The sequence below is a fragment of the Rhea americana genome, unplaced genomic scaffold (assembly GCF_003343005.1).
Source record: "Rhea americana isolate MKP2758 unplaced genomic scaffold, rheAme1 scaffold_26, whole genome shotgun sequence".
Lineage (NCBI taxonomy): Eukaryota > Metazoa > Chordata > Aves > Rheiformes > Rheidae > Rhea > Rhea americana.
The window spans coordinates 1131423-1155590 of NW_028186379.1; the positions used below are offsets into that span (position 1 = coordinate 1131423).

Sequence of the window (24168 nt, forward strand, 5' to 3'; positions counted from 1 at the left end):
GCCGCGGCCGCGGTCTCGCCGTGCCGCTCGCGGGCCGGGGAGCCCGGACGCGGCTGCGTGCGCGCCCCGGGGCGCTGCGTGCTGCTTCGGTTCACCCTCCGCAAATCACRCCTTGGGAGGTGGGAGGGCGCTTTTCCTCCCACCCCCCCCGCTTTTTAAGTTACTGAAGAAAAAAATAGCTTTTCTAGTAATAATATCTGTTTGTCCAAGAATGTAAGAATATGCGAGCTACTAGGGAGAACAGTTTTTTTWTTATTATTATTATGAAGCAGTAGTTGGTCTTACTTACGAGTGAATGAATCTGACAGCTGATTTTTTTTTTCATTATAATCACAGAAGCAGCAAGTAACTTTTTGGTATAAACCCGTGTAAAAATTTTAGGTTCAGTATTAAGTCTAATGGTTAAGTTTATGAAGTGTTGTTTATCTGTCAGTAAATGTGATGCTCTGTGAGATTTTTCATCTTTGGCACATACGGTCCAAACAGACGACAGAATAACTTTTTCAGTGATGGCTTAATTTGGTCATCATGGTTTTAATACAAACTTCCTTTACGGGCACGAGTATTGAATGTGTAGTTCAAAAAGATCAAACACCTTTTGCAGCTTTTAATGCCTGCGATTTTTAGTGCTCTAAAAAACTCATCCTTGCCAGTGAAAGTCAGTGGTAAAAATTTCACGTTGTCTTCAATGAATACAAAAAGAAGAAAATAAACCTTTGTAAAAATAACGGTACGATGAAAAGTTGGTCGTTAGAGTTTTAGCACTATTCAGCACTACTAGCACTACTCAGAAGTGTAACTGGATGTTCGTTGTCTTGAATTATGTTATGTGATAAGAAGTGTTATAGAGGAAAATGCATTTTAAAAAATTTGAATAGATATTTTGAACAGTATGGAAAAATAYGCATCTAAAGCAACTTCTTTTCAAATATTTAAAGAGTGAAAGATACATAGATTAGACCATAATTTATATGCACTGAGTAGTTTATAAGACTGTGTATTTTTTCATTTAGATTTAATCTAACTAAGCAACAAAGTGTACCTTACTTCAAAATATAAATGTAAAATATAAATATTATAAAACTTCCCAGTCACTGGCAAAGTCTTAGCCTGCAGTTACAGTTTGAAGTATTTAACAAAGTAACAGGTCATATATTGGGAAAATTGTTGCAGAATCTTAGAGGCTATTAGTATTAAAGATTTAAAAATCAACCCGAAATCTGAAAGATAAAAGCAATCACAGATACAGTCCTCTCTTCTTGTGAATTCTCTAGCAGTTTTCTATGAAATATTATTTTTCCCTTTTCTCTTTCTTTTAAGAGAAAACCAGCTATCCTGGGGAGGTAGTGACTATGCGAAAATATATAGTGCTGCCATATTAAAAAAATAAAAGCTTCTGAAAAATTCAAAATCGTCTTTTAGTTATCACACTCTTTGCAATAGTATGTTCTATTAAGGAATTACTTCTTTTGTTGATTACAAATCTGTACTCCAGACAAATGTTGTGGTCATCAGATAGAAATAGTTATGGTTTGATCAACTAAGTATCCCTTACTACTACTACTAGTGTTTTTCTGTGCCGTCACAAAACTAAATTCATAAATTATGCGTACACAATATGAATACAGGCCAAATGAGGGAAGATACAAAGGGTAAGTCAAACATCAAACACCTGCAACTGAAAAATAAAATTTTTGTAGAAATCCTTTCTTTAGATAGATAAAAGCCATGGAAGTATGTACTGATTTCTCTTCCATTCATTGAAAAGATATGATTTTAAAACCTCTTAAGAAGTCATGCAGGAAGAACTATGGGCACTGCCATTTTCCATTCGGACTTTGTAACAGAATCCTACAAAAATCTACTGGTTGTCATTTGTTCACTAAGACAACTTTTGTGGATTTATCCACTTAGCCATTTTTACTGTTTCATTTTTACTCTGTTTTTAAAGAGGGCATGATTCCACCCATCTTTTTTTCCTTTTGATTATTCTCCTCTTTCTTATGTATGCCATGACAGCATACGAGAAGATGACTTGTGCACAATGAAAAAACATTTAGGACTCGGAAAGAGTAAGCGCACTAAGGTAAAATGCAGCACACTGCGCCAGTAATTAACTACTTGGTTAATGTGGAGGTATAAAGCCTGAATCTATTTAGGGTACTCTGAATTTACCTTTTTCTGTTTCAGGATTGCCGAGTACTTAAAGATTTATTCACAGATAAAGATTCAAAGATTTATTGAACACAAATTGCACTTTTTGTTTTAAAAATGAAGCAAAATACTTCTTCAAAAGAGATGGATTTGTTCAGTGGGAATTATTATTTGTGTTATACACTTAAACTCAAGAGAACATTCTCTATCCTCTTCTCATGAGTAACCTCTAAGTCAAAACTGTAAATGATATCACTCGTTTCCTTGTTCTCAAGTCAGGCTTGTTTGCATTTTATATGCAGCCTAAAGATAATAATTAACTGTAGGATCGTTCATAAAGTTTCGTGATCTTTACAAATATCATTTGCTGTGTATGATGGTTCCTTGCTAGCCAACAATGTATTGACTTAGATTTGTTCCTACTTCCTATCTGAGGTTCTAGACACATTGTCTAACGTTTAGTACTCTGCTAAAGTATTAAGATTCCTGACTCCTTCCATCGTGCAGAAGGACTCCTATTGTTCGTGCAGCTCTGCATCATCTATAGCAATTCTGTTCATCAGGGTGATGTTCCTAGCTTTAATACCATAGATGTTCTCCACATCTGTGGAAACTCCCTTCGAGTGCTTCCAGTGGCTCCTTGAGTCATATAGGTCACCGGGGACTCAAATTACACAGCATTAGTAATGGAACCATCAAACCTTTAACAGAGATTGAATTTGGAGCCTAAGTAGATCCCAAAGCATGGTTTTGTTCCTGTTATCCATCCTAAAAAGCAGTCTGCTGTGTTCTTCATTGGCTATGGGATTTTTTTTWAAAAAAAAAAACATAGTAAACATGATATAAATAACTATAGCATGTTAATATGCTTCTTCTTGATTTTACAGCACTCTCAACAATAACAACATCACTCGACTATCCGTGGCAAGTTTCAATCATATGCCCAAACTCAGAACTTTGTAAGTAATTCCACTGAAACTAGGTGTCGCTGTCATCAGTTCAGTGTGTTCAGCATACCAGTTTTTCTCTGCCACATTTTGTCGGTGGTTTTTAAATATGTATATAGGCAGGGAAGGTAAAAACTCATTTGAAAAAATACTGCGGTTGGTGTCATGTGGTTGTGACATCCCTATATGTGCGCATGGCAGATAATTCTGAAACATAAAACCTTTCAAAAAAAGCTGTGACCTTAAAGCTAGTGCGCAGGGCTCTGGAGATGAAGAAGCAGTTGCATTGTTTTCCATCCAGTATTCAGGTTGTGGGATGGTGATGTCTACATTAATGTTTTCAAGGTCTTTTCCCGACTCAGTTTTCCATACAGCTACATTCATTCTGACCAAAAAGATGGGGGAGTAGAGGAGGTTTCTCCTTTGTATGTTAGAGCTGCATAGAGAAAAAAATTGATGTTTTTTGAAAGTCAAAAATTTGTTTTACTTTGAGCTATTGAATGGGTCACATTTCATTTAGGAGCATGGAAGAATCTTTGATTGGCTGTCAGATGTGATAAATGGGAAATCTTTATGCTTTTATTACTGTACTGCTAGCAGACCTAATTAAACTAAACTGGCTCCCCAACATTCTTTGTAACACAAAATTATAGCATTATCCGGTAGAGCTATTATAATTAAGGTTGTGTCAGCATTTACAATAAGGTCTCCATTTTTAGAGGTTATGACTTTCACAGACGTACTCTTCAGGCTACTAAAACAAACAGGGAAAAGGGTGGGTATGCAAGTGATGCAATTTTGTATTACATTTTCTTTCTTTTGTATTTTATGTGGGACTAAGGAAGAGTGTATATTGTGTTAACTAACAAAGCGAGAATATTTCCAGATTTAGTCTAGAGATTCTGTTTCAAATAGGATTTCCAGTGGAGTGGGAATCAAAAAAGAAAAGGGGATATTTCTATCACAATTCAAGAGTAGCTTTTATTGTTAAAGAACTAACTTTAGAAAGAAGCCTGTCCATTTTCTTTTATGCTCGTGGGGTTACACAACTATTTTGAAAGCAGTTAGGGTTATTCACCTCAGTTAACATAACGTCCTTAACTGAAGAAATTTCACACAGGTGAGTAGTTCTATTGATTTCATAACAATATTGCAACTATTCTTGCCTGAACAAATACAGTATTTTTTATATTGTGTTGGCCATTGGCTTTTGGTGGCCTCATTTATACTTTCAGAATAGAATCTCGTTCCATTCTTTCAGGTCTGAGATTTGAAAACATGAGTATCTATCTGTTCTTCCTTCCAACCTTCAAATACAGTTTATATTTTGAACAATGAATTAGTGAATCATGCAGCAAGTTTTGTTACTATTTATGGGATTTTTTTTGGAATATTACTTTAGAAGCAAAAGAAAATGGACTGTAACATGGCTGTATGGCTGTACATAGCTGTACACAGCCCATTTGCAGTCAGAATATGCTTGTGTAACTGTATTTTCAATGGCATTAGTTCTGATTTGCAATGGTGTTCTTGCCTACAGCTGGACACAGATTGTACTGAATGAGTTGCTGTTTTGTGAGCTATATTTACAAAGCACCCACAGAAGCATCAGTAGAGGAAATATATATTGCCTTCAATATTCATTTTTAGTGATTTTTTTTTAAAGGATGAAATAGTTAAAATATCTTGCTTTTGTTGGTTTGTTACACATTTTGTGTTCCTTTAAAGATTTTTTACGGATTAATTAGACCTCTTGTCTGTGTTCTGATTTGCTTGCACTTACTTTCCAGTTATTTAGTTAGGATTGCGCATATCAGCTGAAAAGAACCACAATGACATTTCTCTGTTTTGGGTGATTCTGAGTAAGGATTTGATTTATAGCTGTGAGTGTCTTTTTCTATAACTTCAGAAAATGTAAGAGCCAGAGAAAAGTAATATACCTAATTTAGTGAATACATTCATCTCATATTTTGTCAATGGCAAAGTGCTTTTTGCCACTTGGCAAGAAGCCGTGGTTTTGTGTTGGTTGCTGCCAGCAGAGAGGCGACTTGCTTATTCCATCGCCTGCTGCCATTTGGTCTTTTAATTTCAAGCATTACTTAGAACGTAGGTTCTTAGGAGCCAGAAGCAGCTAATCCTCCTTTCTATGATGAAACAAAAAGAGAGGAAATCAGCAAAAAATTGTGAAAGAAGATGTTTTATATTGAGTTATTACACTGTCTTGTTCAGCAGAAAATGAATATGACCTGTTAAAGGAATTTTGCAAGAAAAGGCTATTTCTATAGAAATTAATAATGGCCAGACTTTCAGATAAGTCTAATTGGAAACCAAATCTTTTATTAATTTTTTTTCTGACAGTATGTTATCACTGTAGGGCGATTTAGTTTTGACGTTTTTGTCTTATTCACTGCATGAACACATCTGGACCAAAGAATTCCACAGCAGCTTTCAAGCTCCTGTGTATTTACTACTTCCTTTTAGAAAAGAGAAAAGAAACTATAGATAAATTATTGTATTGGTTAGCCTTTATTTCTTTAATGAATTAGACCACTGCTTCTACAGCTTTACATATTGGCATTTAACTCTCAAACTTTCAATGAAAGATGTGAAAAATTGATTCCTCATTAGCAACTTTTTATTGGTAAATCTTCATAGTTTGTTGCCCAAGGGCACGGGTTTGGTCGATTTTGTGTGTGTTCTTCCTAATTTAAGTGCATTGACGTGCTCCTTCCCGTTCAGCCGACTTCACTCCAACAACCTCTACTGCGACTGCCACCTGGCCTGGCTCTCGGACTGGCTGCGGCAGCGGCCCCGCGTGGGGCTCTACACCCAGTGCATGGGCCCGTCCCACCTCCGCGGGCACAACGTAGCCGAGGTTCAGAAACGGGAGTTTGTCTGCAGCGGTAAGGGAAGCAAGCTGTCGCCCCGAGCCCCGGCTGGGAACGCTCGTAGCAGCAGTCCAGCGCGGATCGCTGGCGCTCGGGGCTGCGCCGTCCCGCTAGGCTCCCAGCTTTTGTATAACCTACCTGCTAATTCTTATTAAAAAAGAAACTAATCCCCTTTTTTATCGGCRTTTGTCTCTTGAGCAGGGGTGCCTCTATTCTTAAAAATTTTGTGTAAATGATGCATTCACACAGAAAACRTAGCCTTCTACAAATACAGTTATGGGGGAGGGATGTGGAAAATGGAATGAAAGGAGTACTAATTGAGAACATGAGGCATTTTGTAATAAGGCCTGCTTTTCTAACTTTGCAGGCTGTTGAGGGGCTTCTTCTTGTTTTTTTGTTTTTCTACAGTTYAAATAATATTCTGGATCCCCAAATAACTTTCCAAATGTTAGTGGTATGCTTTAATGTATCAGGTTATTTTCTGGTATGAAATAATGAAAACTAACAGTTCATTACTAATCACATTTTCTCTATTCATTTTTTTTCCTTTATTCATATCTTCTAGATGAGGAAGAAGGCAAGTTTATCTTTCTTATTCAAATATTACTATTCTTACATGGAAATTTTTATGTAAATTGACTACTGATTCAAGTTTCATGAAAAACATTCAAAAATAGCTAGAATATAGCTATCTGTATTTTCAGTGATTCAGCAGAGTTGTTTCCACTTGTTGATTTTTACATATCCACAAAAACCCTCTTGCATATGCCAGATTTTGCACAAATGCAGAGATCTATTCCTTCAAAACAATTTTATGCAGAGTACAATGTTCTGTCCTTATTAAACAGCCTTTAGCATCAAAATTTAAGGCACTGCCATGTTAGCAATAACATCTGTTATTAGCATTAATTCTGCCTTTACACACAGTTAAAAGGGTTTCCAGGAAGATCACTTCATATGTGTTTTTTGTAAGTGATACAGTTGTCAAGTTCAGTTGTCAATAACAGATTTATAACTTGGTGATTATAGTGGTGATTTTAAAGAGGGAGAACAACCATGTTTTATCCCAGCACTCTATTTCTGTTTAATAATAGCAGACCAAGTATTTTCTGATTGTTAGAATAARAAGAAGAATATAGGTTATTAGTTTGGCAGCTGTTTGTGCCATTATAACACATACATAAATTTGAAATCAAATTATTATATTATAAACTACTATCCCAAAAGCATAACTTTTTTCAGTAGGGTAATTTTAAAACTTGATCAACAGTTACTTCAAGTTGTAAGTAGGAACAAACTAGCCACAGCAAGTTTGAAGTGCTCTTATTCATATTATCATTGTAACTTTTTAATGTTAGAATATAATATTGAGCATGGTGAGAGAAATCTTAGAATCAAGTTATGGTTTCAGAGTTAAGAAGTCATTTTCTAACAGCTGCAAAATTGTCTCTAGCTTTTTTAACTAATGAAAGAGAGTTTCATACCTTTCTCAATCTAAGTCAATGCAATAACGAGTGCACTGCTTAATGTATTAGAAAATGTGTGATCTGTCCATTTCCAGGGATGTGTAATAGGATGTTTACTTTTTAAAACATTTCTAAATGTGAAATCAGTTCATTCAAATGTGATTATAAATGCTGACTTCAACAAAAAACACAAAAACCTTAGGAAAAAAATCKGTAAATTGGGTAAATTAGCTTAATATGMCCATTAACATGTGGGAGGAAGAAATCTGCTGAGCTGACACAGAGAGGAGAAAATATGAGCTGTGAAGTCAAAGCTTCTATTTATTTGTGTGTGGTTTGGTAGAAAGGTCATAATTCCAAAATTGCCTGTAAGTGATAGATACACCAAAGGACAATACTCAAATTAAGTATTTATGGTATAGGACATCACTAGCAAGAGCAGAGTTTCTGTGTTTGTGGCAAAGTTCACTCATTTCTGTTGACAATCATTTTTAATACTACAGAGAATTCTGAAAGCTAAATAAATCAGTAATAGTTTTTTAAAACCACAAAATAAAGAAAATGTACCTGAGAAATGGCCTGCACTTTGAGTACATTTAATTTTCCCCGAATACTCTTCATTAACAAGGTAATTCTGAATGTGAGTTGTTAAAGAAGCTGAGAAATGATGAAAGGGCTACCAGGTAGATGAGCATTTTTCTTTCGTTATTGTGTCAACATGTTGCTATTATTTGGGTATTTTAATTAATGCAGTGCAAAGGAGCTGATCGGCTGAAATGTTTATAAGCTCTGCCTTCTGCTTTTCAAGGGAAGTGTAAAATGTGATGTTTCACTGTTGAAATAAATTGGGCTTCTGTTTGACAGTATTGTGTAGTTTTAGGAGAAATGCTTTTCTCTTGCAGGTCATCAGTCTTTCATGGCTCCCTCCTGCAGTGTCTTGCATTGCCCTACTGCATGCACCTGTAGTAACAACATTGTGGATTGTCGTGGGAAAGGCCTTACTGAAATCCCAACAAACCTTCCAGAAACCATTACTGAAATGTGCGTAATCTGATTTTTTTTTCTTTTTCCAATGAGCTTGTAGAAAGCAGTTTTTCCCGTGTGTTCATTTTGTAATTCTTGTAAGTCAATGCCTTATATAGGGTGAGCCTTTTCAAATATAAATTCAATTGCAGAAATAAAAGGAGTATGCAAGTATATGAAAATAYTTGTGCAGCCTTCTAGATCCTTTATTTTAGTTTATTTTATATGTACTAATCACAGACTGCATTATGAGATGATTTTAAAAGAGTTCATAAATACTGGCCTTTCTGGATACAGTAGAAGGASAGCTTTCCAGCACCAGCAGGGACTCAGCAATATGAGCATCTTCTCCAGGGGCAGGAGAGGCAGTGTTTTGAAGGGAAGCTGGGAGCTCACTTCAGGGAAATAATGGGAATAGTGCCTGATGCAGCAGGGCAGATGAGCCAATCTGGTAGGAAGGATCTTGAGTCAGTATTTGGATAGAAGACAATGAATTAGGGAGAGTATTCAGAAGAAAAAACTTTTGAGCGTCGTGATAGATGCTGGGGGATGCTGTTGTTCAAGAGAGGTAATAAGAACAGAAAGTATCTTGGACATGCATGTGTTTGTTGTATGTGACAGTCTTCTTGAAAATTTGAAAACAGGCACCACAATGAGATTTTAAAAAACAAAGTAAACTCTTAKGGTTTTAAGGCACTCTCATGACTTTTTGACATCTGACCTGTGATTTTGAACTTTACAAGGTTGGAACAACTGTGATTTCTTCTTAGGATCTGAATAATAATCGTAAATTTTTCAGTTCATTATTGTTGATGTTAAGACTGACCTAGAGGATCCTGCCAGACCCCTGGTTCATTCATTTGGCTGTATAATAAGGACACTTCTTCTGCCCTTCACCTTTCTCGAAAGAGAACCCCCGACTTGCAGATAAAGGCACTATTGCAGAAAATCCATGCACAGTGCCTGTTTYCATTATTTAACGAGCTGTGTGCTGGTTTATTTTACTTGCATGCTTAYACCTGTGTACATAGAGAAAGGGAAGACTATCACAGGAAAGAAGTAGGAAGCATGTCTCAAACACTCCSCGCTGCGTTTCTGCTGCCATGCAGCTAGCCAGCGAATGCTGGTTACGGCTGCTGGAAGCCTGACTCTGGCATTGCGAGCTTCTATACCTACACGGTTTAGTGGAGGTGCATGCTAACGCCTGCGTTCCCTTAAGACGTTAGGTGCTAGAGATTGCAAGGGTCTTCCTGAATCTTTTCTTTAAGAGTCGTCACTCACAAAGCAATTATATGATGTAGGARTTACTAGTTTACCCTGAACTCACTGTTAAAAGAAATGAGCTTCAGGCAAAAACAAATAGAGTTTACAGGAAAGTAAATGCCACACTTGTGCTGTTTATGAAGTTCTAGGTGAGAGACAGCAAAAGGCAAGCAAGAAAATAAAAGCCTGATCTGCTTTTTTCAGTGAGGTTTTTTTTTTCTGTCTTTTTCTGAGATGTTGCAGAAGGTCACCTAATCCTCAGGACTGAGAAAGGGACTCAGTCTCAGTGCACACCTTACATTTTCGGGAGAGACTTCTGGGCTGGGGAAGTGTGCCACTGGGTTTTGTAGCTGATAATCACCTTTGAGGGCTTGCTACTCTTATTTCTGTCTCACCTCTCCCCACCTCAAGAGCTTCTAAATCTTTAGCTCAGGAAAGTGCTTCATCATCTCTTTCACTAAAGTATTCAGTGTACTTCCTACTTCAGAAATATTGATGTGTTTTAAGCATGGACTGGCATGATTTTCAGCTATTTATTGGCCTGGAGAGTAAAAGCAACTGTTATATAACAACTACTCCAGCATTTGGCTGAACGCTTAACAGATTGCTAACCACTGAATGTTTCCTGCTAGACTAGGCAGTGTTCAAATCTTAGTGAGACCTTTTCACATTCTGAGCTCTGTATTCCATAAAAATAAAAATAGATGCATATGTGTGTGTGCATATGAATGCATACGGTATCTACACTACAAATACTGTATTATACATAATTTATAGTAATATAATATAAACTATATGTATACTATGTATATGTATACTATAGCTAGCCTATAAGTACTGCCTTAAAAAAAGAAAAAAAAAGGCAGATCCCAGTATTTTGCACAGTTAAATAGCAATATTCATGTCATAAGACCATATACACACATATTTATTCAAACTCAATGCAAAAAAAGGTAGGACATTATAAAGCCAAATTTTAAGAACTATTTTAATTTAAACAYATATATAGCAGTGAATGCCATAATGACAAGAAAAGAATACTTCAATGGTTGACTTAGTTTTAGTAAATATGTGGACTGAGAAATTATTTGAGGCATTTGAGTAGGATGCAGTTACCAAACAGTGTCAGCAAAAGTTTAAATTGATAGAAAAGCAAGGAGACAAATATATAGAAGAAAGGGACATGGAAGGCTCTAAAAGTGAGGGATAAGGTCAGTGGAAAAGTCAGAGTAGAGGATTTTGTGAGTATTTCAAGAGAATGACATATCTTTGCTGATTTGGTGCCAACAGGTTGAAAAGGAGGAGAGGTTTTGGCAACTATGCTTATTTTAATTGTTGTATCAGGAAAGTCTTACACTTACTTCATCAGCTGCTTTAATATGGAAAATAATTARCGATGGCTCTTATATTATCATTATAGGTGGCAAGTATATCTACCATCTTAGCAGCAGAAAAGAGAGAAAGAGAGAAAAGAGGTTGGAGAACATAAAAGAAGAGTAAAAGAAAGATTAATCTGTATTAGACTGAGAGAAGCATAGGGATAGTCAAACTGGATCAAATCGGTAGTCCACCCTGACCAGTGGCCTGCAWCAGTTTTCTGTGGTGAATGTTTTGGAAGCAGCAAGGAAATGATTTCTGAAGTAAAATACCAAGTAAAAATACCAAATTCTGAAAGGTTTCAGAAAAAGTTTTTCTTCAGAAAATTTGATCTGCTTTAGACCATACCATGTTCTAATCTTGATGTTATCTTAAGCTAATAAACTTATGGTAGGAGTCAAAAGATATGATTCCAGTTTTAAAAACAGTCTTTTTAAATTTCATTAGTTTTCCTTTGTCTTTGTAGTGGGAGGGAAAATGCATTAAGGTTAATAATTTATCCTGTCATCTCTTCTAGAGAAGAGATGATTTTGCATTCATCTCTTCTCTAAACTAAATATTCCAAGTCTGTTCAGTCTTTTTCAATGACAAAACCTTCCATGTCTTAATCAATCTCCTCCCTTGTCTCTGAAYTATGTTTTCTTCCTTTTTTCCTTTTTGACCTGGAATGACCAGAGTTGAATACAATATTCCAGATGACAGTGAACCATGAGTTTGTACAATGGAATTTTAGTTTTCTTTCATTTGCCTTACACACCCTAATTCTTACTTGCTTTCCTTAACTGCCAATACACATTGCACCATGTTTTCCAATGAACTGTCCACGAAGAATCCAAGGTCTTTTTTCTTAGCTATTACAGTTTCTTCAGAAATCAGAAATTATTTATAGACATAATCCTACTATTCCATTCATATACGTGTTGTTTTACATTTCTTAACRTTGAATCCAGTCATTTTTTTAAGCACCTCTGTGAACAACTTCAGTCACCTATGTTCTTAACTGACATTCCTATATTAAGGTTATCATACAATAAAAGAGTTCCAACTTTCATTTGTTTAGAAGTGCGTAGCAACTTTCTTGTAGCAATTCTTTACAAATGATTAGATTAGAATTCCATAAAATTATCTGTTTTTTCACTTTTTTTTAATGTGAAACTGTTGTTGGTATGACAAAATGGTAACCCCAGTAAGCATTTGAAGAGATGGGATCGTGCTGTTGCAGCAGCATTGAGAGCACATAGGAGCTGCTGGACACGAGGCAGAAGGGTGTAATGAGCATTGTATTTCCACCTCCGTTACACAGCTCCCACGCACATAGCTTTATTATCTCATACACCATTTTAAGCACATATTTTGGCAGGAGTTCCTCCGTTCTCAAGGAGAGACAGAGAGAGAACTGAGCTGAATCCCTGTTGTTTTCTGAAGTACTTAAACAGCCAAATTATTATCTACTTAGTGTTTTTATGATACCACCATCACAAGATTCTACTGCACACCATTGGAAAATTGGCATCATACTTTTATTTTACATGTACCAGATGTTCTTGATGGTTTTTTTTCAGTATTTTTTCATATATGTCAGACTTCTCTGCATTTTCAATTGAACATTGTCATCTGGTTTTCTAAACATACTTCATTGACAGGAACAYTTGAAAAACCTGTAATATTTTTTAATTCTCTTAGTCTGTACAAGCTTCTCTGCTCCACAGTGGTAGTATTTATCAGCTGTATGTAGTCTGTATGTAGTTGTATTTGTACAGAGTCCGGTGCTTGGTTCTGCCAACCCATTATGTCATACTGCAGCCAACCTGATGGTCCACTGACACCTCTGGAGTGTCTTTACTATCTTTTGTCTATCCTGAGWTGTGTCTTGTGTGAATAGTCAATTCCTTTGAGGCTGAAGCTAAACTTTGTTTTCACTCCTCCTTTATAGAGTTACTTAAAACTTGACAGCTAACTTTTGTGAGATTTTATTTCTGCATCCACTTCTGCCTCTTATTTATTTGTGCAAAAGTTTGCTCTTAATAGGAACAAAATTCTTACTTGTTTTTGAAGAAGGTTCGTAATCCAAGCATTTTATCTTGTGGTTCTTGTAATGTTTTTTTGATATTTTTCCATTCACTCCACCCATTTCTTCCATCCTTTCTCTCACTGGGAAGTCTGACCCCATTCAGCTCCTCAGGACCTTGTGAAGCACTGATTTCTTCTTTGCCTGATACAAACTTCCTGTAGATAAAACATTGTCTGATCTGCTGCTGCACTCAAATACTTTGCATTCATTACCTTGTCCATCAATCTGAAGGAATGCTGTGTGAAATCTAAGTGGYATTAATAATAATGTTGTTACTCCTCTCTATCCTTTGATTTGCATAGTTATAATATAGGTTTGAACTTTTGTAGATTTCATGTTGATAATTATATGCTTTTWTCCTCAGGATATGATGAACTAACCTGGTATCTAAATACTGTACTMAAAACCCCTTTCAATGGAGCATTTAATTACTCAAGTATTGAACATTGATAATTTTCATTTGTGTAAAATTTAGATATCAATGCTCTGTGTTAGCTCTTTGGGAAAAGTAAAAGAAAAGATTTTTTGTGTAGACTCTAAGACTGATCTCATAGGTTCACACTGCTTAATTTCTGCTGGACAGTGATTTTGGGATGTCATTTTAATACAGTAGAACTATGCTGTCTTGTCTGCTGACAGCTAGCAGAGCTGGCAAGACAGGATATATGTGCATGCACAGCACTGCAGCCACCCTGTTTGATGCAATAGCCTAGTCTGTTGCTGAAAGTGGCATCCGAAACGGTTTAGGAATGAAGACTCACTTCATGACGGTGGTGGAGGAGAGCAGAGCTGGCTGCTGACAGCTTGGTGTAGTTAGATTCCCCGGCGACCATCAGGGCTCCAGGTTTTGCTGCGCTCGACTGTTACCGAAGTCAGTGGGCTAAAACAAGCCATTTGCATCAAGCCAAGTCAGTTTTAGGGCAGTGCATGATATGCCAAGTGCCTCTAGGGAGGATGCCTTCAGTAACCGTACTGCTTATCTCCAGGTAACTCGAGTGCAAAGGAGAATGGTGGCCCTTTCTTTTTTCCTTCTGGTAGGATAAAGGTTAGAGCAAAATTAAGTATTCAAGATCTCAGTAAATGTAATTCTATTTAACCTACTGATAGGTGCTCTCACAATGATACAGAGTAAGTGACAGGCTCTAATTTCAAAAAAGAGGCCAAAAGCCATTAATGAGCTGAACTACCTAATGAAAATGTTCTTCCTATGTTCTTCTGATTTTCTCTTCTCTTCTGTGGCTTGAAGTACCAAGCAATTCTAAAACCTCTTTCCTTACTGTAATGTTACGAATAAAGAAAAAAATAAATTTGCCATAAATGGTTGAGAGGGTGGTACTTTAATCAGAAAAGAATGATCTGCTCTGATGAGCACAGCTTTGTATAAATGATTATTTAAGCAATCAGGTATGGAATTAAATTGACTTTTCTTCATTTTTGTTTACACAAAAACCATTCAAGTAATCAAAGGAAGGATTTAATTGATTTTACTTCTTTTATAACAAGGTTAGCAGTCACTACAATGGTATTTTTGCAGGAAGGTTTGCTGGTGGGGAGGTTGACTGGTGGGTTTCCACTGTCAGCTAAGCATTTTATGTAATTTGTAAATTGTATAAACAATTTTAGTCTTTGGAAGGGACAGGAAAGACTCTCAAACACATAATATATGAAATGAAAAAGCATCCAGGAGTCAGCAATTCTAACAGTTCACCTTCATTACACAGTGAAGTGAAAAGTCTGTGAATTCTTGGTTACTATGACCTTCAAGATAAAGCTCTTTCTGCCGAATAGAGCTTGGTAATGTTTGAATACCAAAAATGGAAACTGTGTAGTTGTTCCATGGTAACTTTATTTATATTTCCCTTGTCAGTTCCTAATTTGTCCCATCCGTCTTGTCTCATCTTCCTAGTTTTTACTGTTTTTCTTCATATTTTTATCTTCTTCTAACTCATTCTGTATCACATACTTTTTTTGGCATATATCTATCAATTAAAGATTGTGTGTTAGGTACTTAACTACATCTTTGTGAGCGCTATAGTGTTAAGCAGGATTAAAAACTCTTTGAGATTGGTTCTCACAATCGTATTCGAATTATCTTAAGGGAGAAGAGAAAAAAAAGAAAGGAGGGGAAAGGAGAGCTCGCAGAAACAAGGTCTGAGATAACAGAACTTGGCGAATACAGTTTAACTAAGAGAGGGTGAAGAGTGACCTGATCACACTGCATACATTGGGGAACTGCTTTTTGTAAATTCACAATTTTATGTGAGACTGTGAGCTCTATATATGTACCTTTTCCAAGCTCAGCTTGGCATCAATACAGTTTTACCATTTCTGTTGTCTTTTAAAATTCATCCTTGGCTAAAACTCCAGAATAAAGCCTTAACAATAAATGGTTATTGTGCAATGAAATGCAAAAATGCATAGCAGTATGCTTCTGAGAGTGACCATTTACAGAAAAAAAAAAGTCACTTAGAGTGGATTTAGGCYTATTTTTTGAGGGCAGTTCAAAGGAATCACATAACAGGAAAACTAAAACAGGGGAAGAGGCAGTTTTCTCTGTCTATTTTTAGCAGCTCAAGTTGTGATTCAACTATCTACACTACCCTGATAGAAACGAAAGCAAACCCTGCCCATTCACAGCTTGGAAGGAATGGGTATGATCTCTGAGGGGGGTGATACAGTAAATTAAGAGACRTTATAATGGATGAAGGCCATTATTTTCTAATATCTACATTTATTTTCRCTTTGTGCCATACATCAAAACAATGATKTTTTTAGGAATCCTATGCAGAATCTGTTAGCTTATGTATATATATCATAGCTTTTAAATAGTTAAGCTGTCAAACAGAGGTCTTGCATATCCAGTGATGTTCTGGAAAGGTTTGTCAAGTKAATTTCTATACATCCTTACATACGCACACATATACAGTCATTTGTCTTGTTTCACTATATATTGTTAAGATTTTTAGTAGGTTGAAGGTTCTAGGATATCTAGGATATCTAGGTTGATGTGGTTCTATTACCACATCTTCGTTTGCCTAAAAATTATATTAGCCTTCCTCTGCTTCAGTGCTAAATAGATGGATCCCCTCAAGTCTCTCACTATAAAAAGTTTTTCAGTCTTTTAGCTATAATTATGACTCTTTTTAAAACTTGTCTAATTCATTGTAATCTTTTTTTTTTTTTTTCAATTTTTGACACCAGGATTGTGTATAATACTACCAATGTATGCAGGTGCCAAATGAGAAAAAAGATGTCTACTTATGGTTTAAAAAAATGAATTGTTACTCAATTGCTTATGAATAACAATCCATACTTAAGGTGGTAGGAAGCCAGGGAATGTGCCAGTATATCAATTTAAATTTTCAGAAACTGCTCAGATAAAATAAARCATATTTCAAGATATATAATTACATATCCTGTGGGGAAGTGGCYGTCTGCTAAATACCCCTTTGACAAGTTTATATAATCCAGCTCATTCTCATCCCTTAATCTAATGTTTCAAAYTTGAGCAACTTCATATAGCTGCCATTTTTTTAAAATTAACATTTTTCACAAATCTCTTCTTCCCTCCCCCCAAAATTACAAATGTCCTAGATGTAAAGTAGCCCAGAACAGGCACTATGGTTTTAAGACTAATTTCTAGTAATACATTGGACTTGATGCTCAAATTTTTTACAACTGAATTGAGGAGGTTTCMAATTTTCAGTGAAATTTACAGCTTTCCTTCTGTTTTCCTTAAAAGTTACAGCATTTTTATGTCCAGAAGCTTATATCAAATGAGATTACATCATTTTCAGAGGTTCTAAAAAATGTATTGTTATGGGCTTTTCCTTTCCCTAGATGTTTGTTTCAAAGAATTCACAGGAGTAGGGCTTTACTTATGGAGGAGGACCAAATAAAGACCCAAATAAAATGAAAATATCTGGTTCATAAAGCTGACACGAACATAAAATTTTAGTACCGATATACACAGTGACTGAACTGTTTCTTGTTCTGCCACTTTTGAAAGTCTGTTGTCATTTCAATCGGTTCTTGTGTCATTTGGTCATACGTTGTCTACTCATTCTCTGTACCTCGGTCAGCCATCTAGTGCGTGTGCAGCCCTCACTGAACATCGACCTTGCAAGCATCTGTATCAAGCTCGAAGTGAAACAGAGCAGGGCCGTTCCCCAGCCCCAAGAGCAGGCGCTGCAGTTGGCTGCATGCCTGCTCTTGGGAGCTCCCGTCTGCCCTGGGACAGGGTGGTCTCATCCCACTTGCCGGTAGCCGGGGTCCTCAGTCCACGCCACCTCCCTTACTTGCCCATTCGTTGTCCAAGAGAGATCATGATGGCCCAGGCCAAAACCATGCCGGGGCGCTCAGGGCTGTGTTTGCTCATGCAAATGTAGATGTGAGCTTCATGAGTCTTTGCATAATTGTAAATCTATGCCAGTTCATAATTTTACTAGAAAGGGACTGTGGCTGGGCACTGCCTATCAAAATCTGTGGAATCAGTCTGTGAATCCAGTCCTTTCTACATACTTGGGGTTTTTTCAGTTGTCAGACTGGCACACCAAAGCAGTATTTATGCTCATTGCGATACGCAACAAAACATCTTGCTCTTTTGTTGGAAATGTAAAAATTTGATAGAATTTTAATATCTCTCAATTTGTGCATACAATAGTTAAATATAAGAGCATGGGGGAAAAAAAGCATCACCTGCTAGGCAATATATTGAATAAACGTGGAACACGCAAATGAAAATTCGGCAAAGGAGTATGCTGAGGTACATGGCTTCTTTACCTTAGCACGTTTAATGTGCCAACCCAGATTTCATTGAATTACTGCTACCTTTGCCACTTCAACTGTGATTATTTCTTAGGCAAAACTTACAATATATTCCCTTTGACTATTTTAAAAATAGCTGCTTTTGCTAATTTGACAGCTAATACTATCTACTTAGCAAAAGCAAGAGAGAGAAGTAATTTGTCATGGTCAAATATCTTCCTAATCCATAAACTACCAGGAAATCATGTGGCTTTGTAGCCTTTTCTTTTTTAGCTTTAACTTCAGTTGGCAAATGTAGTGATTTCTGTATGTAGAATGGTTAATCTGTTCTTTATTAGCATGTGTTTTATGCTGTCATTGTTCAGATCTTTGGCCGTCTTCATACCCTTGTGTCCTGTCTTAAAAACTAATTTAAATTTAGAGGGCACAGGATAATTTCGACAGTCAGGAGGATGCAAAGACACAGCACAGCAACTGGACAAGAAGCATGTGTTCTGAAAGGACAAGGAGGGGGTCTTTCTGTGTGAAACCTTACATGCATAATATTGGCCAGCATACTGAGCACCAGAGATGCAGATTCAGACCTTGAATTTAATCTCAAAATTCTGGGGCATCCCGCAGGGGAACTGGAGCCGTGGCAGGTTATTCTGTCTTGAGGGCAGCAGTCAAAAGGAACTGTTTATGGCCCTTAGGCACTTGCTTTTTTGCCAAAAACTGGGGAGTAACCGCAGTGTTAGCTTCCCGAAACACTGTGGGTAAGCAGAGCCAGACTGAGCACCATTCCAGCACGCCAGGGTTTGTGCCTGTTCCTGATGATGGGCTGTTGAAGTGGGGACAGCTCCTTTAAGGACCCCTTTACACTCCATCAAGGGAAGGAGAAGTCATGTGTGGAGGAAGTGTATGTTTTATACAGCGTGAAAGGAAGCTGGAGAAGGCCCATCTAGCTCTTCCAGAAAAAACTCTCTGAGATCTCTGACAGCTGTGGCATGCTCCAGAGATGTTGCTACTCTTAAATTTTATTTCTRCATATGATTCTTCACTACTGATAACGTTTCCTCAGGAATAATGTAAGTGAAGTTACCGAAAAAGAAACTGTAGATATTGATRTCTCTCTATTTTGTGTTTCATCACCAGTCAATGAAATGCTGTCTTCATTATGTAAATGTTGCTAAATGCATCGTCATGCAAGCAGCAAAAGTTTTTGAAAAGCGTTCTCAGTTAAARTATTTCATTTACATTTTTGTAAGAAATTGGTGGTGTAAGTTTGTGCAACATTAACAGATAAGGACTCCTGCCTGACCCTCTTTCTTGCAAAGCARTGTGATTCCTGAGCTTCTGTTTCTGTTCAGTGAAAAAAGTTCAGTGAAAACAGTATAGCAGGATTGCATCTATTTTTTTGTGAAATTAATACGGTTACTCTGAGCAGTTACAGTAGCTTTTGCAGCACAACAGCTCTTATCATGAATAGGCTAATTAGAGAGGCTTTAGCTTGACTTCGGGTAACTTAGGCAAATTGCAGTGAAGCCATACCCTGACAGTTGCTATAGTACTGAGCATCAAATTCTTTAAGAATTGGTGCATTTTGCCTACAACTTGAATCTGGAAAAATGAAAGAATGTAAAGCCTTTCATCATTAATGTTGCTGTAGAGGTCGAGCATGAGATGATCTTTTTTGTGATGAAAAATGAAACAAATGCAGATTTGAGACTTGCTTTTGAGTAAATGCAATGAATTGTTGAATAGTTTTAGTGTGACAATCTTTGCTGACTTTTTGATGGCATGCAGGCTAAAAAGACTTCTATCATTTGCAGTCGATCCCTAGAGGAAATATTTGATATAATTAGCATGGATGGTAACAGTTTGGCAAGCTATAGGGCAACATTAACAGTGATTTTTTTATATGCAAATATTTAGCAAGCTGTCAACCAGGCTTATTAATACACGGAATTAGAGCTGGGAATTCTAAAGCACAAGTAATATAGTAGTTCAAGATGCACTTTTTTGTTGTGTTAGACATGGATGATAGAACAGATTTCTACTGAATTCTTTCACTGCTAAAGTTAGAAGTGAAATTTAGTAGATATTAATACTTTGGAGGTGCAGTTGTTAAGAAAGGGAAAAAAGGTACTTTGTTTAATAGCCTTGGATCCCTGTAGCAAAGGGAGACCATTACTGCTCTCCTACTTTAAAAACAAAAAACAAAAAAAAAWGGCAGATGTTATATATGATGAGAGATGTGTTGGCTGTGTCTTGCAGTTCTTCAGATTCAGGAGCTGCACTGAATCCCATCACTGAAATCTATTTTCTGTTTTCTGACAGCTGTTTTTGCCATTTACTTTAAAAGCAGATGGGGAAAATGCAAAGAAGAGCTGTCATTTTTATTACCATGTATAATCAGCATCTGTGCAATGCATCAGACTCATTGCACAGCTTACACTTTCTTCTCTGTAGTACAAATTCTTCTGGGGGTTCTTGACAAGCTTCTTACAGACTTTTTGTAAATGAGGAGATGTGGAAATTAAGAGTTTAGATCAATTAAATGCTGAAGCCACTACCTTGACCAAATTTGCTTAATCAAGATGTTATATCTTGATTTTTTTGAAAATAAAATGCATAATTAATTTACTACTTGATATTCAAAATCACATTTTCTTAAGAAATATGATTCATTTTATCTTTACTAAATACTGATTTTGATGTACTGCTGACCCCTTAGCAATCTTGCCTAATGCATTTGAGGGTGTCTGTGCAGTATAAATTTTGTACCTTTCTCTGTCAAGCAAGCTTAGCATATTGTACACCGTCTGCATAATCTAAAATAAAAATATTTCTGTAGAGGACTGGGTCGTCTTCATTCCCAGCTTACCCCCTTTCCTGATGCAGAAGTCTTTCGTAGAAATGACTTTTTATAATGSGAAAATAAGGTAGTTTAAAGGTGTCAGTATAAATAAGCATGTTGTCTATCTCTGTAAGTGCGGAAGCAGTAATCAGTAATGGAGTGCTGCAGGCTTATAGTAGCGCGTGGTATCATCCTGGAAAGTGTCAAGTGATTTACATGTCACCGGGCTCTCTGGGGGACGGGAGGGAAGTCCCAGCTGCTCACTGGGGACCCAGTTTGATTCGGTTAGGAACCACAACTGGAAAAGCACCTATTTTTCTCAGAATGGGAGGTGGTTGTACGTTACGGTCTGCAGTCGTGAGTGGGGAAAAGCTGTAGAAGAAGAAAAAAAGAATATATATACATATATACATAYAACGTTTCCTAGATAGGAGAAATTAGGGAATAGTCTTCCAAAAGGTTTCCGAGGTTCCAACCAGTTTGACAGTTTTGGAAGACAGCAAAACACTTACGTATTGATGCGGGACTTCTTTGAAGTGAAACGCTAAAAGCGTTCGTGTGGTGGTGGGCAGAGTACTTCTTATACGATCAGGCAGCGAAAGCTTTGATGAAGCATGTACTTAACTGTCTTCCTCCATTATCTTATCTTATTAAATATGCTGCTAAAATTGACTGTGGCTTTTGAAAAAGAAACCACCAAGGCACTGTTTATGATACATAGATGACCATTTATAAAAAAAGAATGACTTCTTGGATGACTTTGAAAGGAGATGTTATGCACAAAACCTAATACAAGTTCCATGGAAAAATACTGATACTAGTTTTTTGTTCTTCTCTAATATAATGGTACTTCTGACTGTGTCATTTGTGAGCACTTAGTAGCTAGTTTTTTCAGCAATAGAAAACTAGAGTTTACTTTATTCCAAAATTTAAAATGTTTCATTTAATGTAAGGAGAGTTTTTAATTACTATGAATTTTATCAGAAGAATGCAGATTTCCTCTAGATATTACTCTATCTTTGCTTTCTGACCCTGGAATATATCTAATTAGATTTTTCATGGAATGGTGGATGCCAATTTGCAATCTGTGAAATATAGCTGGTTCTAGGAAGATAAAGTAGAAGATTAGAGGATAGCAAGGCCTGCAAACATGAATTTGATTTACCTTCTTGACTGTCAGAATAGAGTATAGAAGATTTTTCTTCTATATTTATATAATCTCATTTCTCCTTTCTTATACTAATCTAATTTTCTAAAATGTGATGTGTTTTAGTGCGTACACTTTGGCATGAGTTAATAGAGGACCTACTTAGATGATCCTACTATGACAAATCCTTTATCCAAAAGAGCTTGTAAATTTATTCCACCACTACACACACTGTCTATGGGACTGTAAATTTTTCACTAGAAGAAAATGTTAGGTAAAGTTGATGTGGAGTCCGTTTTTACATATCCACCAGTGAAATTGTAGTTCAGTCTTTAGAACTGCCAGAAAATTACCTTTCAGAAATATAGTGTTGGTCCTTTTCGTTTTCTTTTTTTTGGGGGAGGGGGGGTTTTCGAACCTGTATTAATTTGTAGACAAATTGGACAAGAGTAAATTAAATTCGCAATTGCACTTTCTCAAGACAAATATCATACATATATATATATCCTGCTAGTTGCTTTAGCTTACAGAGTTAATGTGTTAATTTGGTTATTTGTTAATTAAAAGAGTAAACTGGAAAATGCTTTTAGTTTAAGTGTCTTATTGTAACGCTAGACCTTGTCCTTCTCGAGTTACGTGCCATAGCACGTCTAGTTAACGGAGATCATTAGACGCTTGAAGGTAGGGGAAGCACTGGAGCCTYCCAGCACGCATCTGAACATGAGGCTTGTGCAGACTCTTAGGGGACCCCTGCCATTGCAGTGTCTGTCTGTCCCGTATTCTCATACCCGCTTTCCCCCGATGTATCGCTTTCCAGCATTTCAGATCCTCTGCAACACGGCCTAATCCTTTCCTGTCGCTTCGGCCGGCTCCCGGCAGCCCTTTGCGGGTGCCTTCCGTGTTTCCCCGCGCGAGGGATTCCCGGCTGCTTTTCGAAGCCGCGGCTCTGCCTGGCGCCCGGCGCGGCTCTGCCTGGTGGCCGGTGGCCCGTGGCCGCCGCGGAGCAGGCGGGACGTTCCCGTCGGGGYGCGGCTGGTTTCGTTTCTCAGCTCYTCCTRTTGCTGTTTGGGTRGAAACTTATTATTTGCRACTTTTACCTCTCTTTGACCTCACTASTTGATTAAAGAACTAACCACATATATGCATAGTCTTTGTTTTCTGAGGAAACTAACCTAAAAATGGAGTATAGGAGCAGAAAATGTTTGGTTTTGGTCTAAACTGTTGACCTTTAACTTACTAAGCTTTTACCTGTTCGGRTGTTTGCCTTCTGCACCTACCCAGGTGTGCTGGAGAAGGGCAGCCTTGTCCCTCGTGGCCTCGCCGCCGCCGCCGGCCTCGGGCAGGACACGTTCCGGGGCCCAAAAGGCTCGGCCGAGGGGAGCCTGGTTTATAAATATTACTGAATAATACATTTTTATATATTTTATATAGCTTTTGTATATTTAATATGATTAWTAGATATTAAATACTATTGTTTAAATAATTAAATTATTAATATTTAATTAAATWATTATTATTAGATGTATACATATTTTTCTATATATTATTAAATGTTTATAAAATTGCTGTATATGAATCATAAATGGGGAGTCAATTAACATTAATTCAGATTTGATTTTTTAATGATACTTCTAACTTAGATTGCACAAAAATTGTGTAATCTGAAAATAAGTTTTCTTTACATACAAAATGAGATTAGACTTTAATTTGTAACATTACAATCTATATTGTTTTATAATCAGTCTGATTTTTTTTAAGGAAAATTGGAATGAAATGGCCTTGTTTCTCAAGATAAAAAATATACTAAAACAGAAAGCAAAAGTAGACTTTTTTGTTAAAGTTAATCTCTCCTAGTTTTTTAAGACTTTAGGTTGCTCTTCGGCTTAGTTTTTGTGTTTTTATGCTACTGCTGTTCTTTTGCAGACGGTTAGAACAAAATTCAATCAAGGTCATACCTCCTGGAGCATTCTCACCATATAAAAAGCTTCGAAGAATGTAAGTACACAAAATTTTGCTCTTCAATTAAAAATATGTGTATACTAAACAGGTCAAGGTCCTACAAAGGAACTTCCATCAATGTGTGAGTACTTAAGAAAGTCTGACTGCTATAAAATTAACTAATATGGCAACCTGATTATTAAGACACTTAAGTAGCTTTGTCACATTAATCATAATGATTTGTTACCAACTATTGAAATTACTTTATATGTTTCTACATCAAAGCAA

The 24168-nt window shown here is 36.7% G+C and overlaps 1 protein-coding gene across 4 annotated transcripts in view; it reads left to right on the forward strand.

Annotated features, from left to right (window-relative positions):
- Positions 1-24168, forward strand: part of SLIT2 (slit guidance ligand 2) — a 250429-nt gene that overhangs the window by 158667 nt on the left and 67594 nt on the right. For all 4 annotated transcript variants that reach the window (XM_085307492.1, XM_085307490.1, XM_085307489.1 and 1 more), the window contains exons 7-10: positions 3042-3113; positions 5841-6004; positions 8358-8496; positions 23866-23937. In XM_085307492.1, the coding sequence (XP_085163618.1) occupies positions 3042-3113; positions 5841-6004; positions 8358-8496; positions 23866-23937 (447 nt within the window). The remainder of the gene's footprint in view (positions 1-3041; positions 3114-5840; positions 6005-8357; positions 8497-23865; positions 23938-24168) is intronic.